At 46.3% G+C, this 19,319-nt stretch overlaps 1 protein-coding gene across 5 annotated transcripts in view; it reads right to left on the bottom strand.

Annotated features, from left to right (window-relative positions):
* MYB (MYB proto-oncogene, transcription factor) overlaps window positions 1-17,931 on the bottom strand; it is a 28,260-nt gene extending 10,329 nt beyond the window's left edge. The window contains exons 1-15 of one of the 5 annotated variants that reach the window (XM_074862585.1): window positions 17,849-17,931; window positions 14,109-14,226; window positions 12,473-12,544; window positions 11,694-11,786; window positions 11,063-11,283; window positions 9,289-9,523; window positions 8,402-8,482; window positions 7,897-8,001; window positions 6,326-6,583; window positions 4,910-5,275; window positions 3,186-3,328; window positions 2,670-2,784; window positions 2,458-2,583; window positions 1,662-1,772; window positions 921-1,028 (exon numbers count right to left, since the gene is read on the bottom strand). In XM_074862585.1, the coding sequence (XP_074718686.1) occupies window positions 921-1,028; window positions 1,662-1,772; window positions 2,458-2,583; window positions 2,670-2,784; window positions 3,186-3,328; window positions 4,910-5,275; window positions 6,326-6,583; window positions 7,897-8,001; window positions 8,402-8,482; window positions 9,289-9,523; window positions 11,063-11,283; window positions 11,694-11,786; window positions 12,473-12,544; window positions 14,109-14,226; window positions 17,849-17,871 (2,175 nt within the window). In that variant the 5' untranslated portion in view covers window positions 17,872-17,931. Of the gene's footprint in view, window positions 1-920; window positions 1,029-1,661; window positions 1,773-2,457; window positions 2,584-2,669; window positions 2,785-3,185; window positions 3,329-4,909; window positions 5,276-6,325; window positions 6,584-7,896; window positions 8,002-8,401; window positions 8,483-9,288; window positions 9,524-11,062; window positions 11,284-11,693; window positions 11,787-12,472; window positions 12,545-13,578; window positions 13,673-14,108; window positions 14,558-14,790; window positions 15,083-17,848 lie in introns of those variants that run through there. The other 4 variants (XM_074862582.1, XM_074862580.1, XM_074862583.1 and 1 more) reach the window with 4 other exon arrangements.
* Window positions 17,932-19,319: the final 1,388 nt, after the last annotated feature.

Here is a 19,319-nt window from a genome sequence, read left to right as displayed (position 1 = left end):
CTGAAAGTCAGGACCTATGGAGTTATAATTTCCTTTCTGACAGTGACTCACCCTGGGGAATGAGACACTTTCCCTCAATTTGCCCGCATGGAGTAGGGATATAAAATCACTTATTCATCTACCTCAAAAATACGGGCTGTGGTGGAAGGATAATTGATCATTATCTACACTGGGTTTCATTCTCTGAATGACTTCTGGCCACAAGAGTTGACAAAGAGGCTGCTAATGACTTTGGTGGGCTTTGGACCAGGCCCTATGTAACAGCTATATTTTAAAGTACAGCTAACATATATGTTTTCTAACACTTGGAAAAAGCAAGCCTCACATCTGGCTTACATTAAAACAGTTGCACGTTTAATTCAGTTCAGAGATCCCAAGACATACAACTGACCATAAGTGTTACACGACCCCTTCAGACCACCGTTTACAACCACATTTCTGGTGTGACCTCAGCCTGCATTCAGGGAAAGGCCATCCTGGTGCTTGGCTGGACAGGCAATACCGACTGCATCTGCGCCGGCCAGCCAGGCAGTGCCAGAGTCCCTGCTCTCGTCCCGAGGCCAGTGACAACTTCTGGCCATGACCACACCACTCAACTCCCCTGCTCTCCAAAACAGCAGAGCTGCCTACAAGTTGGCTATAGGAAAAAGCCTCTGGCCTGCATTCACTCTCAATCCTACCAACTTAACACTGGCACCAGCTGAGTTACAACATCCCACGTGCAGGGCTTTGCCCTGTTTAGCTTCCTGGCACAGCTGTAGCCTCTGCGTCCTCACACTCCACAGGTAAAGGGAGATCCTCAACCACGTTCATCTGAACATTCTGTTCTTCCACACACAAAACTTAAAATCAGTCTGTGAGAAAGCAATATATATATGTATTTTTACATACAAAGGGTATTTTAATCAAAGAATAGTTACCTGCAGAGGACTAGCTAGAGGCCTGTTCCTAGGTACTGCAAATGTTTTGTGAAAACTACCATCCTCTTCAGACACAGGCATCTTTAAAATGGAGCTGGTAAGAAGATTCTGAACAGGAAAAGGAAAAAAAAATGGTTTTCAGTAACGCAAGAGAACCTGAATTTGAACATATTAAAAGCAAACTCAGCCTGACTGCAGAGGGTGAAACACTGGGCATGGTCACAGACAGAGCGCTCAGCCTGGGAGCACACCTCAGCCTGGGGTCCCTGGGACTTGGCTTTGCAGAAGCATTGTCATGTGCAAAGGTTTTTCATCCAGTGAAACTCCCAAGTGCAAGAATAACAGTAACATTGAAGAGTCGCGGCAAAGCAAAGGGAACCATGCTCATGCAAGGTCTGCTTTGCACAAACCAAAACAGACTCTCTCTTTCTTTTATCAGTTTTAACTCTGTGTCCTAGTCATTTCCATACACAGGTGCAGGCGTCCTCAAGTGCAGGCTCATTACAAAGACTGTGGGCTGCACAATGACTGCAACTTCTGCTAGCTTCTATAGGCATTACAGTGATCTAGTTAAGAGCAGGATTTTGCTTCTTATGCTTAATACAGGAAAATAATATGGAAATAATGAAAAATGACTACTTGTGAGGAAGGTCAGACAAAATATTTTCTCTCTTGCATTTAAGAACTGAACAGGGATGTAAAACAGAAAAATCATTTGGTGGTGTGAAAACTTGCACTTACTGGCACATCTTCCATAGTAGATGCATGTGTAAAGAGCTGAGTGTTCAGGTTTTCTCCTTCCCAGTGACTCGAGCAAAAAAAATTTCCAGCTTTATCTGTTGGAGACTCCACCTGAAAGCAGGAAAAGCACCATGATAAAAACCAGTACCTAACTGACCAGAAGGAATTTATCCGTCACTTGCTTAATAAACTGAATAAATATTCTTCATAGCTGTGCATAATGCATGTTTACAGTACCGTTTTTTATGGCACCCTTGCTCTTTGCAGAAGAAAAAACTTCAAGGTTCTCTAAAAAATCCCCACCTAATAAAACTTTGAATACTTGCACTCAGTGCTCTGTCAGTATTCAGGAGTTTAATCCCCTAGAAAGGATTGAGAATATATGTATTTTTAGAACTTTAGTGACAAAGTAATATAATGCAATGTCCTCAAATGTTCAGGTTTCTAAGTCACTCCATGGAGCTTGGTCCCTGTGGGGTTCTTCTATAGTTTTCACCAATATTAGAAAGATTCAATCCAAATTCCTATTTAATTTCTTTTTTTCTTTTTAAGTTTCAAACGAAAACTGCATTAGAACGGCCCAAGCAAACCCCTGCTGAAAACAGCAGAAAGACTTCTATGGAAATCAATGGGAGATGAATTAGGCATGCCTAGTATACTATATAGAACTGACACTAAGATCTTGGGGCTCACATGAAAGAAAAACAGACACAGCTATTTAACAGAAAAGGTATTCGTATAAGTTTCTCAGCGAAGAGTGCTGAATTAAATTGCCTCAGGTAAGTTTGAGATTTACCTCTTGTTTGATTTTCTTCAGCAAAGGGGGTCCACTTTCATGTAGCCCAGCCACTATTGCAGATTCCTCCGACTCCTGCTTGATAACGTCCTGCAGATCTTCTACAAGATGAGTCGGAGTTTGAGGCTGAAAGGAAGAAACGTTATATCCAAGTCCCAGAACATCCCTCTGCACTAATATCAAAGCAACTTTTATCATTGTTTCCTTCTTACCAGCATCTTCAAAGGACCATATTTGATTTCCTGAGCTGCAAGTGCGTTTTTGAATGGAGTGGGTGTTCTTGGAGAGCTCTCTAATATCGACCTCTTGATTGCTGGAGTTCTGAAACTTTAAAAAGAAGGAGAAAAACTTTAAAGGAACAAGCCTGGAAGTATTACCTCTTTTACAGAAATACGTGCATACAGGCAATGGCTGCTGTAAGACTCGGACAAGTATTTTCCTGCAATCCTATGATCCATTTTGTTTTTCTGGCAGAACACCTATTTAACTGTGATAAGGTGGAATGGCTTTATTTAAAAAACTGGTGAGTCTACATGCATGATTGTTCTGTATCAATAACTTACCTCCACAGTTAAAAAGTGGAAGTTTTACTCCAAACTAAGAAAAATCTGAATGTGTTAGCAAACAACTCCACAGGAAGCATACCGTGACCCAGCACTTTGGTTGTGTGCAGACCTGAAAAAATGAACCCTCGTGAATCCGACAAGACAACGTGATAACAGACTTACACGTGATTTTCCTTCTGAGCTTTGGAAGTCTGGTCCCTGTGGAACGGCGTGGTAATGGCCATCTTATGGCCACACACCGGCGTGGAAGTTAGTGCAGGGTTGTCCAGGTTCAGGTTTTCGTGACTGGATGAGGTGTTTAAGAACTGCAGGTAGGGAAAGGAAAAATGAACAGGAACATCCAGATTACAACATTGACTTCTTAAACTGATGTTATTGAACAAAAGAAAAAGAAATTACTTCCTTCTGATTGACGTGTGTGTTTCTCCTGACCCTACGATGTGGGTAGGTGTGTATGGGGTACCTGACTACATGGCAAAACAATACTCAACAGTTTGGCTGGAGCACCCAGGAAGTCAAAACGAGCATTTCTAGAGAGGGAAGTTATAAAGAAAATTACAGTCTATTCCAATAAGAAACACTTTCCACCACTTTAAGAGCCACATCTTAAAAGCCTGATTTGGATTTTCTGCAAATCAATTTTAATTAATATTACGAGCAGGGTTCCCAAGAACAAACTGGGTGAAAATGAGTAAGGGATGTTTCAGGAATAAACCCATGGGAAATAGAGCTAAATTCCACAAAGATTTATATAGGGAATCTAGGTGCTTTTAAGGCAGTAAATAAAGTGTTTATGACAGGAAAATAAATTTCCTATCATCTCTCTCAAAACAAAGTGCTCTGTTTTCACAGCATAAAATGAAAACTGCCACCTGTGATGGGTGCATGGAGTGTTTTGGAATGGAAATAGCTGACCAAAAAGGGGGCAACAGTACTAGTTTGGAAAAAATTGCTTTTGCATTAATTCTACCTAGTAACCTAAAATATTGTTTCCATTTCTAGTGTCTACAAATCTGTGAGCGTAGTGGTATCCTTTATTCTGACAACGATTCATCATATTACCTTCTAGACTCAACTTGCATCAGATTAAAATACACTTTATAAAAATATGGATTTCACTGGATAAATGATACATTAAAATACCAAATAGGCAATGTGAGATACTGTGGGAGATCATTACATGCAATCTTTGACTATCCTTCATGAAACAGTATTTCTTTGACTTCAAAGACTTAAGCCAAACCAAGGCAAAATGAACACAAACAAGACAAACAAACAAACCAAAACACTTTTAAATAGTGCTACAGCTGTGAAACAAAGCAACCATCGACAGGAATTTGGAAGTGCACGCCAGGCCATTTTAACAGGTCATTTTCCTCCTCATTCCATTTCCCCTCCACCCCACATGGCCTGGGCTGAGGATGGCGAGCCGCAATTTGAATTTTCTGGTTGTTGTCAGTTTGTCTCACAACCTGAATGCTATTTAAATGCAGTTTGGGGTTTTCTAGGTCAATGAATCATACTGTAAGTGGACAGAGATGGAAAGTATTACAAATGATCAGAGATGTTAAACTTTAGTAGTTGAAGGAGTTAAGAGCAAAAGCAAAGTAAGCAATCATATTCCCCTACAAAAATGATCCAAATAAAAAGAAAAAAATCAAACCCAAGCCCCACAGATGAATTTAAAATAAGAGAATCAACAGTTAGCTTGCTGATGATCTAAACTCAGTGGTGAAGACTAAGAGCAGTGAGAAGATTCAAACACGGAGTGAAATCAACAAGCGCAACGGTAATTAGTCATTTGTTCCAAAGGATTAGTTTCTAAATTGTTAAGGCTGGGGTGACTTTTGAGAATTAGTAACATCTGTGCAGAAGTCTTGATCTACCTGTGAGGGAGAGAAGGGCAGGCTTTTGACAGGGGAGCGCTTAGGAGGAGTTGAGCTGCTGACGTCAGCTACGACCAAGGTGCTACCGTGGCCACTGGCTAAGGGGCTGGAGTGCCCTCTCCTTTTGCGAAGAAGGACCCATGGAGCTGCACTGCCCTGTGAGGCAGATAAGGACTTTGGTGAGCCAGGAGAGCCCTGACTCGACATGATTTTGCTCAAGATTGTGATGGGGTGTCCTTGAGGTCTACAAGCACTGGCCCCTCTTTGCTGAAGCTGCACGACTTTGCCTGAGGGAGCTTTGCTAGCCGAAGTGTCTGTGTCTTCAAAGAATTCAAAACTGCTGAGATCACCCCATGATGAAGGATCCTGAAACAACGTGGGAGGCACGGAGCTATAAGACAGTGTATAGTGCCACCTCATGAAAATACAGCGCTAGGATATGCCTGTAACCAACAACAACAAAGTCTTTCCCAGTTCAACTCAGCTTGACCCTGTTTATTTGAGTAGTAACACTGTGAACGCTTATTTGTGTTTTCGATACACACCTCGATCACATCAAACTGTCTAACATGCTAGTAGAGTTGCTGGCAACTGTGTCCCTAAAGAAACAGTAAGTCAAATGATGTCTTTACTACCTACTTGCCCAGGGTTTTCTGCGTGGTATGAAGGCAGTGCCTTTCGCTACCAAAAAATGTGTGTCTTGGGCTCTAAACCAAGACTGGTCTCCTCTTAACCTGCATGCCTGTTCTGGACATGCTGAATGGGATGTGACACTGCATGAAGCAGACACCTCTGCTGCTGAAGGACGGTATCACCAACAAATGTATTTCAACGTGCCACTTCTGTTACATGCAGTAGCCCAGAGACCATAATGAGAAAAGGCCCACGTCAATGTCAGTCAGCTACTTGGCATTTAAAATGCATGTTTCCAGTTCTTCACATATGTCGGGACAAGCTCCTTAAACTTTGAAAAGCAGCTATTGAAGCTACAACAAAAACTTTAAGAAAATGATGCAGATACACGAGCAGTCACATATAAACCTACGGCATGTGTCACTTCAAATATAAATAAGTATCATTTCACTGTTTAAAATCTTTCATGGTGTTTCTGATTTTATTTTAAGAGACTTAATATCGAGAGATAGTTTCAGGCTCCTATTGTGCAGTTTGCTAAAAATCACACTCCCATACCAAGATGTAGCAGGAAAGGGAGACACCCACGAAAAGCATACGCATCCACACTCGAGGGCTTCATTTATGAGCAGCCGCGTTTTGCTATGTCAGAAGCTAAGCTTCAGATCTTGTAGCAATTAGAAGTTACTCGGAAAAAAAAAGAAACACATTTAGAACTGTCTCAGTTCCTCTCCCCTTACTCCTTGACCACACAAATCCACCTGAGGTGGCAAGTCTACTTACGGAGTCTATTAACTGGAGTGTTTCTGCAAATTCTAAGAGATTCTTAACATTATCCAGGATGTTGCTCTGGTGAACAATCATGCACCGTGCAGGGGATGCACTTTCCTCAGGTAAGCAACCATGATCCACCGGTGGAGATGGAGTACAGTGGTGATGTTCCCCCAAACAGGAAACAGGTGCGTTGTCACCACTGGTCCTGGTACTGTCAGCAATCGTGGTGCTGTGCCAGCCAGGGTAGTTTGATGTGTGGTTCTGTGTCTAAAGGAAGAAGGAAAAAAAAAAGAAACAGGGGGAGAAAAAAGGCAGAAGGAACTTAGCAATGAAATTGCACAAGGTGTCAGATGCCACTGGAGGAAAGATAAAAGTAGTTGCATCATCATCTAAAAGCTTATGCCTATGAAACAATTGTCAAGATGTTTCCTTTCATCAGTGCAAGATCTTGTTTTAAGTAATATCAGCATTGTATTTGTTATCCCAAAGTTACCTCATAATTTACTTCCAAGATTATGAGCATATATTATTGCTAACACATAATCAATTCATACTGTGTTACTCCAAAAGTTCAAGAAGTGTCTGCAAGTCATTTTCTGTGAGAAGCAAGAAACGGCAGGATTTCCCTACTGAGCGCTCAGCACTGTAGAAGGCTAAAGGGTTTAAGAGTTAGAGTTGCTTTTGTTTGCTTATCTCCTTTTCTTCTTCTATCCCTGTCTAATGCTACAGCTTACACCAATGCAATGAAGAGGCTGTCAAATCAACGTGGTTAGGAAAGCAGAAGAACAAATTAACAGAAGTTTCTTTCCAGTGTGATCATGCAACAGAAGAAATTGCAAAACATTAACTAAAGTTAAAAAGTGGCCAAACTAACGTATCATGCATGCAGTTGTTTTACTATTAATTTTACATATTACCCAAAAAAAGAATCTGCTGGCTATCACCTATCTTCAAAAACATTTTGGGGATTCTTGGCTTTGGTGATGGTGTTAAGTAATTATGTAAGGGTTTTCACACATTAACATCCAATGGCATATACAATGAAGTGTGAGAATTCAGTAATAGCCAGCATTTGCTCCACACATGCAGTTATGAAGAATCTACCATTATTCGGAGAAGTAAAACAAACTGTCAAACATGCACCAAGTCTGAAGCTTACAAAGTGTATAAAACACAGCTGAAGAAAAGAATACAACAGAGAAGAAAAATCTAATGTACAGGCACTACATTTTCATCACATGAACCATTGCACACGTTCAGAAATGGAGATCCCATTGATTTAAGATCTCTGGGATTTTTCATTTTCATACAATCATCATGTTTCCAATATTACATCATGTTACAGAGCCCAGCCCTGCTCCCACTTTGCGAAGTAAAATACCTGCAAATTGTTTGCTTTTTTTTCAGTAAAAGATATTATGAAGCAAATACAGATTATATATGTGCTATGTTTCATCCTTTTAAAACGGAAATATAGAGCCTTGATTAGTATCGAAGGCAGAGGGGGAGTAAAAGTTAAAAAGACAAGCACTGGGGTAATGCTGCTATCCCTCCATCCAAGCACACAGTGACAATCTTACTGGTAATGCCTGCTGCCCTTTCAGTTCATTCTCAGTCGACATTAGTAGCAACTCTAATTCCTTTATTCGTTTTTCTTTCTCAGGGTCTTCATCATTATAGTGTCTCTGAAATTAAGAGTTAAGGGAAAAGAAAAGATAAAGGTCTGATAGGATGTAGCAACTAAAATGCTTATGGCTTGCCGTCCTGTGGTTATAATAGCCAAATTAGACTCAAAGATGAAACAAAAGTCAATTGTGTTTTCCACTACCAAAGTCCCTGCTGAATTTCAGTATAGACATTTGAAATGGAGAAAGTGAAAGCTATCACACCAGATGCCAACTACTGTGTTTTAAATCCACTTCAGAAGCAGCAATTACCAGTCATGTTAGAACTCCCCCACCTTCCCCATTTTCTCTCTTCACCACTCTTATTACATTAAAATGTTTCCTTAATGTACAATGTCTACATTTTGACTTATCAAATGTTTAGCAAATTGACTCTTGAAATGAAGTTCAAGTTATCTACCTGAATAGCTGCAGCAGCTGGCTGAGGAACATTGACAATATTTACATGCAGTGCTACTGGATATGGGATCTGACCAGGGACCTAGGCCAAAAAGCAAAAGACACTAGAAGTTATTATTTCTATCATACTGTCTGCCTGCACTGTGAATTTGTGTTACACATACTTTGGTTTTAGGTACTTAATATTTATAATTAATGGAGATTAAATGGCAAAAAACCCAACAATGTGTACAAGAAAAGTAAACAGTTCTTTAGGAATACGACAGTGATCATTACTGACGAAGAAAGAAAATTCATACATGAAATATCTACCCTTCCTGAATGAGAAAAAATGAATAATTTATAGATGCATTTGTAAGATTTTTCTAAATTGAAGTGAAAATGCAAAAGATGCAATTTATTATCATCTAAAACTCTACTATGTAACTGTCTGAAGCAGCAGCCTGTTTCGTTATTAATCACTAATAGAAAAGAAGTCAGATTAAAAACAATACTTGTTTACTTGATTCTGACAGGCAACCCACAAACAGAATATTACTGAAGGGAACATGGGAGATTTTGTCACAGAACACAGAATTAACCAGATTTAACTGATTTTCAAGAAATGTAATATTCACCACTCTAAGAAACAGTACTAAAACAGCTCACTGCTTACAAGACATTAAAAATGTTGAACCCAATTCTACCACCTGAACGCTGGCAAATGATTTGAAACGTACATATTTTCATCACTGAAGTCAAAGAAGTCCTGCTTGACATCAAACACATACAAGCCCACCAAGAGCCGGAGAAAACCATTCATGCTTCCTGAAATCAGGTATGGCTAAATTGCACCCACCTATTCAACAAACCAAAACGAAAAAAACCCCCACATTTTCAGGCACTTACGTTTTGTGGCTCAGAGATGTGGTAGTAGGGGTAGTCACTGCTCAGCGGGGGCTGGCTGGCTACTGGCAGCTGTGCAGAAGGTGGGTTGTGAGCAAAGGCCATCAAGTGGTTGCTCTTCTGAAAGCCAGTGGCTGCTGAGGAGTGACAGGCTTTGGAGGACTCCTGCAGGTAGCCCTCCTGCTCAACCTTTCGACGCATGGTAGAATTCCAGTGGTTCTTAATAGCGTTATCAGTTCTGCAACAGAAATACATATGTTTGAGGAGGTTTAAAAATAAGCATTTCCGATTCAGACAGATTAAGACAGGAAACTGCTGCTGGCATTTCTGTTTAAACCTTGACGTTCCTCCTGCCCCCATCTCTACAATGCTACCCTCAATTTCTTAGGAAAGATGCTCAGTATAAAAGGTAGGTGAAAAGACAAATGAGTCACGGTTGTTTATGTACTTTTAAAAGGAATCGCTTAGCCTTAGGTCCTCAAACCGTAAGAATTTCTTACGGTATAATAACTTCAGCTTCACTCCATTCCCATGAGGTGAGGTGACAGCAAAGGCTACCTTTGAGTAGCTATTACCCCTTTGAGGCTACCCTAAAGGACTGCCAACATCATGTTCCTAAGTCTTAATATTACAGTGGAGTTTTATTGTATCTATCTCATTGATGGAAAGAAAGACTGTGGAGTACAGCTGCAAAAAGACTAACTTCCAAGCAACTTTCCAACTGGCCACCTAGACAATGACAACATCATACTATACACACAAATTCAGTAAACAAAGCTGTTGGGATTTTTCTTAGATGCAGAAAAACTGAGATCCAAATTCTCACATATGTGAGTCAGAAAAAACAAACTTATTCAAGTCTATGAGATTTTAAGAGTACACTTAGAAACAGCTCCTCTATTTGAAAAACATCACCACCATATGGTATCATTGAAAGCAGTATCTGTGATGCATGGAAGCTACAAAAAAGCTTTCCAAGGGGTAATTCCTTTTTTGTTTTCTTCTAGAAGGTGAAAGCAGCCTAGGGAATGCCCGCTTAAAAGGCTATCATAATCTTAGGCATTATGTTTAGATCTTGAAGATGTTTCACCAAATAGCAGGAATAAAAATGGGAAGGGAAACCTCTCCCTTGCTTACCTTATTTGCTTGACTACACTTTATGTTGAGTCACTTTTAGTACAGAGCAAATAAGACACTGAATCTATGAAATTATATGCAAGCTGTGCATAAGTTTTCAATGACACAAGTATTTCCAGGACCAGAGTTTGAGGAAGTCAGTTTCTCCTGTTTTATACACAGATTTTTAACAGGTCAAAATTGTCTGGATGATTCAGGAGCAATTACAAATGTTGAAGCAGCTTTCTCTTAAATCATTTTGAATAAACAGACTGCATTTGATGTTGAAGGTATACCCTTAGCTGAATTTAAATTATGTCCCACTTGCAGGGCATGATCACTCCCTGTGAAATCAATTTAAATTACGACAGTTATTGCAAGCACAAGTAATATTGCACAGACATTTAGGACACTCTTACTGGGGTTTTTTACCTATGGCAAACATTAAAAGCATGTAAAAATAGCGTACTGTTTCATGGACTGACCAAATAGCACAGTTCCCCACTGAGAAAAAAAGCACATCAATGTCACTGGCTTTCCAGGTTTTGATTCCAAAATTTTTTGATTTATAAAGTGCAGCCTGAGGCAACTGAAATGGACTGCTCAGACCTGCAGCTTTTTCCTTTTTTCCTATTTAAGAGCTAAAGGTATATGTCATTACCGTCCAGGCAGCAACTTTGCAATTTCTGCCCATCTGTTTCCCAGCCTCTTGTGTGCCTGGTAAATAATTCTATCTTCCTCTTCTGTCCAGGAGGTTTTCTTCACTTCTGGATTCAAGTGGTTGTGCCACCTCTCCCTGCACTGTTTTCCAATCCTTCCCTTCAAATGCTTAGCAATGACAGACCAGCGCTTTGGACCGTATTTCTGCACGAGTTCTATTACCTTCAAAGAAGGACATAAAAACTGCCTGTATTTAACAATGCATAATGAAGCAGTGAAATTTGTCTGTGGTGGAGCAATATTTTCAACATTTCTCAAAACTGCCACAGTAAAACTAACACACAATTAAGGTTCCCCACTTCCCATTTATACTTTTACCCAAAAGGAAAAATCTGGTAATAGTTAAGGCACTTCTAGACTGCAATTCTACATTACAGTGCTGCAAAGCAACATTAATTAATTTGTGTAGGAAACTTAGAAAGCACTACACAAATACTAAGCATTGACACCAATAGGCTCAGTCCGCATCTGGCCATATTAGTGTTGAGACCACCAAAGTCTCTCAGAGTTTTGCCCCAACACATGAAATCCTCTAGTAAGGCATTAATCAGATGGAAAGGAAAACTGATTACCCTTTGATCCTCCTCTTTAGTCCATGGACCTTTAATAAGTTCTGGATTTAGTACCTTCTGCCATCGGTGCTGGCACTGAACATCTGTCCGGTTCTAATGAAATGTAAAATATGCAAAGCAGATCATTCTTTAGACAAGATGAATGTAGAGCAATAACGCTCTCGTCTAGGTACACTTGTTCCCGACGTATTTCACTGCCAACTACAACTGCTAAACAACATGAAATGATACAACAGGTCTGAGAAGCAGCTGCTCAACTATCAGTTTGCTCACTGAACTAGGTAAGATTTCCATCACTTCTGCAGTGAGGACTGTATCACCAAAACTACACAAACTGAATCTTCACCATCTGCACAATAGCTGTCATGCTTTCACATGCAGTATTTCTACAACAGCCGAAGTGTTCACAAATTATCTCCTAAACCATTGTTTATTTTATAATTTTTTATAATTTATTTTTTATAATTTATCAAAGCTATTTTTCCTCTGTGCTGAGATACTCTGTTTCAGTATCACATTGACCGTCTACTGCGCAACACCCCGCCACCCCCCATTTTTGCTTGTTTGATTTTTTCCAACCCTTTCTGAGAAGCGTAAGGAAAATTAAAGGTAAGGCTTTCCACAATATTCTAACTAAATTTCTGAGGTCTCCATCTGTGGAGTTTTTATATCTCCTGCAAAAATGTAACTATAAAGCAACCACTCCCCTTTCCCTTACTTGGAAACCTCTGATAAAGAGCTGTCACTAGAACTAGAAACAGAAACCAATATCCACTTACGGGAAGGAAATTGGCAATGACTTTCCAGTCTTCTGTGCCATTCTGCTCCACAAGCTTCTTCAGTTTCTCATCCTGAATCATTAAAAAAAATCAGACATAATTAATATTGCAATCTCTTATAATGCAAATGAAATAAGTTTTTTTAAAAAATTGTGTCCTTCTAGCTTTTTATGCATCTATTTCTGCTTCCTGAGTGTAAGGAGAGATGGTCTGTACTCTTCTCGTACCTTTAATTGCCTAAATCAGGAGATTTTTCTACTCCTGTGGATTTCGTACGTTCTTTACTATGCTGCAGAAGAAAGACTGACTTTTTCTGTGCTGTTCTTTGACTGTAACTGTTATTCTTGTACTGGATTTACAGGAGGCCATGGATGTTTAGATGCCAGGCATCAGAATAACAATGAAATTCAGCAACACTCAGGCACCCAGCTGTCTGGGGACCTCTGAAAATCACAACCTTAAGCTTTAGATGTCTTGCAAGTAATAGGAGTTCCAGTCATTTGCTCATTGCCTATCCATGTACAATGAATGCACAATAAAACTAATGGCTCCTTTTTGCTACTGATCACTGTGAGGGATTTTTGCACACTCACAATGGCAAGAAATTCGGCCCAGTATTTTCAATAAGGCCAGAAATATAGACCCTAAAGATGAAAGAAACCAATTTTATGTACTGGGAAAGATCAAGACAGTGTAAAACAAGTGAGAACTGCCCCAGGAGATAAGAGGGGAACAACCCTCCCCTTCCCTGACTAATGCCTCCCAGTACGCTGCCAGTTCATGTGACAGGAAGATGGCCATTGGGCTCCACGGCCATTCCTTCCTCTCAGGCCACATCACAACCACATCCACCTCTGTAAGAGCAGACTATGATTTACAACAAAAGAAATAGTGCTTGCAAGAGGTGACCTGCCACTGTTTATATATCAATATACATTGTTAGAGAAGAGAAAGCCAAAACAGAACATAAGAACTGTATTAATGTATTTCACAATAAACTCAGCCCAGTTAAATGGCCACAGGATATCCACCTGGCAAAGGAGTTTGATACCACAATTTACCCGGAAAGTCAGCACAAGGGTATTGTGACTAAAACACATTCTGACCTTCAAAAGCAAGATACGTCTTGAATGCTCAATTTTGGCACTGCAGGATTTCTTTCTTCCAGCTTTTAATTTATTTCCACTCAGAATCATAATGCTGCAATTAAAGTGCAAATTTCAAATGGCACAAAAGGACTGCAGCAGTTTCTGCCACAGTTGTTTGCTACTGTGGGACACTGAACACACGTCAGTTCTCACATAGCAACCGTTTTCAAACAAAAAGAGGCAGCAGTTAACAATTGAGCACTGCTGCAGGTGACAATCCGTTTCTCCAACAGGGATTACACAGAGACTCACATACCTGTAACGTAGACCTTGGTGGACATAAAAAAATGGTGTTTATACATTTTATTTAAAAGATAAGAACAATCCTCAAAGTTAAACACTGTAGCTAATGCGTCGAAAACGTCACCCTCATTCATATACATGGGACTGTCACTGAAGTTAGTTTGCAGATAAGCAACTCGGAGAAGAACGTGATCCATGCTCTCTACATCTTTTTACATGCAGGAAATGGATGAACTTGGATTTACCTCTTCGCGGGTCCACCTGGTTTTTCCTAAGTGACGTTTTCCAGTCTTAGGAAGCAGGCCATCATAATCGTGATCATACATCTCAACATCTTCTTCATCATCATCACTACTATATATACTGCAGAAGGAAACACAGCGAGACACAGAGTGGAACATGAGGACTTGAGCTACTTAATTACAAAGCACAAAAAAACCACTACAATCCTTACAAAGGTTACACAGATAAAAGTTTTAAAACTTGCACAACAAGATTTTGTTCTGCATTCTGTTGTTCTAGTATTCTGAACTGGTTCTGCTGTTTTTGGTATCCACAGATACAAGCAAAGGGCTGGCAACCTTCGTGTTACTCTGCATGTTTAGACCTGCTCTTAATGTTAGATCAGTGGTGAATTACACATTTGGCAAACTTTCAACCAATGAAGGATTCAAATTAAAATACAATGTTTGGGACAATAAAGAGAACTAGAGGCTCTGTCCATTACACAAGCGCATGTTCAAAATCTTTAACTCATGCCATACATTCTGAAAAATATCAGTGTTTTTGTATGTTTAATAGAGCAGGTAGTTATATTGTTTGAGAATACGGTTATGGACCCTATACGGGAAGGCAAAAGTTTGTATAATTAAGTAAAGCCGGTAAGTGGTAGCATTAACATGTAATAAACTCTAATATAAGACGTACCTGCCATTTATGGGTCTGGACAGACAAGGGCTGAGGACAAGTATATTTAATGTCCTGCAACCAACACATGAATGATTGAACCCTTTTATACTCTCCATTTCTCTGACTTAAGGCTTTATTACCTCTATTCCATTTCTAAATACCTCATGCTGTTTTTGAAATACTCTGCTTCTCACCTAATTCATGACTAAGGGATTTCCCCAGAGGCTATCTACGGGTAAAAAGAACTCTATTACTCTTTGCACAAACAGCAGTTGCTCTACCCAGTTAACTAAAACGAGAGTGTTTTGCAACAAGAGCTGTCTTGGGCAGTATTTTATTTCCAACTTTTAAGATATGAGAAGCAGTTTTGACACTTCAGCTAAGAGATGATAACCACAAGCGCTAGAAAGGAGACAATGTCATGCTACGAGACTGAAAACTGTGATATATCTGATGGTATGGCACGCTGTGGTATGTTAAGGTATGACTAAGACATTAAAATAAAGTTATTTTGTAATAAAATTATCAGGCATTGTTTATCCCGTTACCCTGTTTTCAGGAGATCCCTTTTTAAATTGAGCTGCAGCACGGAGACTTTAGTCAAGATGCAAACACCTCCGAAGTGCAGGCTCTTCAACAGATATTCTTTCAGAGTACACTGAGCTAATCACACCATACGTCTTCCACCCTGTTTTCTGGCCTGTGGCGTGTGCTGTGAAAACCCTGCTAACTGGAAGACGTTCTCCCCACCCTGCCTTGTGCCCCGTGCGTGGCCCTCCCCAAGCCTCTGCCGGGGGGTCCCTGACTCCCCCCCCCCCAGCCCCTCGCTGCCCCCCCTCAGCTCATCCCCACCGTCCTGCAGCCCGCCTGGCCCCACACTTCACTCCCTATTCCCCGGCCCACGTACGCCTTTGGGGTGAGCATTGACTCACACACACACACACACACACACACACACACACACACACACCCCCCCCCGCCGCCTGGGCCCAGCCCCGAGCTCCCGCCGCTCCGAGCGCGGCTCCCGCCCCTGCCGTCGCTCCCGGCGGATTCGCTTTTCTCCGGGACACGCGGAGACGGCGGTGCGGCCGCCCGTGCGCCAAGGGAAGTTTTGGGGTTCAGTTTCTAAGTATCGTTTGGAAAGTGAGTTTCGCAGAGAGCCAACGCGCCAGGGACGCTCCAGCACCGCTGAGGCTTCCTCCGCGCTTCGGGCGCGGCAGAGAAACGCCGCCCCGCAACGGCGGCAGAACATCAGCGGCGAACAAGTTAAAACGATGGCAGTGCGGTGCCGGTAATGTAACCGGGTTATTTAAATAACCGGGGCCTTGCTGGCACCGCAGAGCTGAGCAAACCCCGCTGTACTACCTGGGCTCTCCAGCAGGAGAAAAGGCCCCTGGGATTTCGGGACGCTCGGCAGCTGCTTTAGCCAACCGGGCCCTCGGCGCTGCTCTAAAACTTTTTATTGGTTTGCAACTCTGGCCGCAGCTCCGAGGCCTCCCCCGGCGCCGCACGGCCGGGGCAGAGCGCTGGAGCCCCCCCGCCCGTCCCCCGGTTCAGCGCTCCCCGCGCAGCGGCGCGGCGCCGTTCGCCCAGGCAACCGACTCGTGCAACTATACACGGGGAAAAGAGTGGAGGAAAAAAAAAAAAAAAGAGGGGGTGGAGAGGAAATGACTCGCTGCTGCTACCGTGATTGAAGGAATTCTCGGGCACCAGCCCCGCGGGGCAGAGCCCTCTCCCGCCGAAGAGCCCGCGCCCGCCGGGGCGGCCCTGCTCCGCGCCCCGCGGGGCTGGCGGACACGACCCCGGCGGGGCTGGCGGCCGAGCCCGGGGCGGCGAAGCGCTGCGTTCCTGCGGGAGGCGCCCGTGAGGCAGGCGGCGGCGGTCCCTCTCTTTCGGGAGAGACGGGCCCGGTGATTCACCGCCAGCCCCAGCGACACCTCGGCTCTGACACTGAAAGTACAGCCCGGCGCTCGCCCGGCGGCCCGCTGCCTTCTCCCGCACCCCTTCCTTAAAAAGAGCTCCCCACCCCCCCGCCAAGTCCCGCCGGACGGGGGCAGGGAGCGGCGGGGCTGCGACTTTCTCCTCTGTCACAGCCCAGCCGAAGGGGAGGGGAGGAGGGGAGGATGCCGGGCTGCAAAGAGAAAGAGAAAAAAGCCTCCACGTGTCCGACCCGCCGTCCCCGGCTAATTAGATAACAACCCCGCTCTCAGCGCCCGCCCGCCCGGCAGCGGCGGCACGGACGCGGCCACGCGGCGCTGCCGCCCCGTCCCGTCCCGTCCGTCGTGTCCCGCCCGCCGCCCCCGGGGCGCCGCCGCCCCCGGCCCCTGGCGCGGCGCGGGATCGCCCTCTCCCGGGAGGCCGGGGGGGACAGGCGGGCGGGCGGCCACGGGTGACAGCTCCAGCCGAGCGCCCCGTCGGTTCCGCAGCCCCCCGCCCGCGCTGCCGCGTTCCCGCATGTGCCGAGCGGCGTGTGCGGAAAAAAGCCAAGTCCCGCAGGGCGTAACTGCCCCCGCGGGGGAGAGCCGCGCTCCCGAGGGCAACGGGGCCGCCACTGCAAGAATCAACACAAACAAACAAAAAAAAAAAAAAAAAGACGAGGGAGCGAGCCCGGCCCCCGCGCCCGCCGCCCACCTGCCGTCCCACCCCGCTGGGAATGAATGAATGAATGAGACGGGACGCGCTACCTATCGCCGCCAAGCCAGCCCGACATTGTCCTGCCGGGCAGCCGTGGGGCGCGCAGCCCCGCCGGGCTCCGCGCTGGCCCCCGCGGGCAGCGAGCCCAGCCCCCCGCGGCGTCCGGCGGGCGTGGGGCCCGGGCGCCCCGTCTGCGGCGGCTCTGCGGTGCGTCCCGCTGCGCTGCCGCTGCCCCGGCGGCTCCGGAGGAGGGGGCGCTTCGCCTCGGGGCCGGAGGCGGTGTAGCTCAGGTGCGCGGAGGACGGGGGGCTGCCCGCCCGCCCGCCGGGCGAGCCCTTCTCCCCCTGCCGCCTTCCCGCTCCCCCGCCCCGCGCCCCGTCTGACAGGCGCGGAGCGGAGCGGGGCCGGGCCGGCCGCCCCCCGCCCGCAAACAGCGGGTTACCTGTGCCGGGGTCTCCGGGCCATCCTCGCACCGGCCGCTGGGGGAGGAGGACGGGGGAGCCCGCGCCCGCCGCCGCGCCCTGCTGCCGGGCTGCGCCCAGGCGCTCCGCCGCCGCGCACGGGAGTGCCGAGGAGCCGCGGGAGGAGGAGGAGGAAACAGGTTGAGATTAAAGAGTAAACTCTGTAAACAGAGATGCCATCAAACAAAGGGCCCTTGGACACTCCCCCTCCCGCCAAATCTGGCGCCCCTGCAGTGCGCAGGCGCCTGGCGCCGCGCGGCGGGCCCGTGCCGCGGCGGCGGGGCGCGGGGCGGGCGGACCGGGGCCCTCCCGCCCGACGGGGCCTTCCCGCCCCGCCCCGCCCCGCCCCGGCGGGGACCCCCCCCGGCCCCCCGTGCCAGCGCCGCCACTCCCGCGCCGCGGCCCCTCGACGGCGCGGCCGCAGCCCCTCATCCCCGCGGCGTGAAGCTTTCATTGATCAAACCGTCGGGGCGGGGGGCAGCTCTCAACCATCCCCCCCCCCCCCCCCCGTCCCCCCGGGCGGCGGGTGGGGAAGGGGAGTCCCGCCGTGGGGCGGCGTGGCCACCCCCGGGGGGGGTCTGGGCGACCACCACCGGGCCACGTAGGTGCCTCCCGCCGACGGGGGGGTGGCCGTTCGCGGGTGCACCTGCTCCGCGCCCTGCGTGGCGTGCGGGCTGCAGCGGCGGCAGCCCTCGGGGGTCGGGGGGCGAGCAACCCCCCCGCCGGACACATCAAATAAAAGGGACGCCGTGGGGACTCGGGGAAAGGGGGGGGCCCGGGGGCTGCCCGGTGCCTGACTGCGGCTGCCGCGCCGCGGGGGATTTTTGCTATAGTTCCCCTCGCTGCTGGCAGGCGGTGGATGGTGCCTGTGGCCGCCGCCGCCGCCGCGGCGGGAGGGGCGGTGGGTGTCCGATGAGCTCCAGAGAACACGTTTTTTGATACAGAAATGAGTCAGGATGTGAAAAATGGCGAAACATGCAAAGTTCCCAGGCTGCGCTGCTGCTTGAAAAATCGGGGCTTTGCAGCGGTTTCGGCGCACTCGCCCTTTCCTCAAAGGCCCGCGGCTCATCAATGAGCCGCCGACGGGGCGGGCCGGGCTGGGGCGGGGCCGAGGGGCCGCTCCCGAGCCCGCGGCGCCGCTCCCGGAGGGCCGGGGCGGGCTGGCTGCCCGCTGTCCTCCCGCTGTCCTCCCGTGCGTGGGGCACAGCGCAGCTCCCGGGCAGCCCCCGCCCCGTCGGGTCTTTCATGTCCCGTAGACTGTCGTGTAACGGGATTCACCGGCGCAGGCAGCGCCGGGATCGGCAGGCAGCAGGGGCTGCCTCCCCGAGCTCTGCGGATGCACCGCTTCTCGGGATGGCGAATTAGCCAGAGGGTGCACGTCATTCCTGCTTTGCCCTACCCACGCCCCCGACGAGAGCTGCCGTCCCTCCCGGCCTACCTGTAAAATGGGTC

The sequence above is a fragment of the Strix uralensis genome, chromosome 3 (genome assembly GCF_047716275.1).
Source record: "Strix uralensis isolate ZFMK-TIS-50842 chromosome 3, bStrUra1, whole genome shotgun sequence".
In the NCBI taxonomy this organism is placed as follows: domain Eukaryota; kingdom Metazoa; phylum Chordata; class Aves; order Strigiformes; family Strigidae; genus Strix; species Strix uralensis.
Note: the sequence above shows the minus strand (reverse complement) of the source record. Positions and strands in the feature narration are given on the sequence as shown.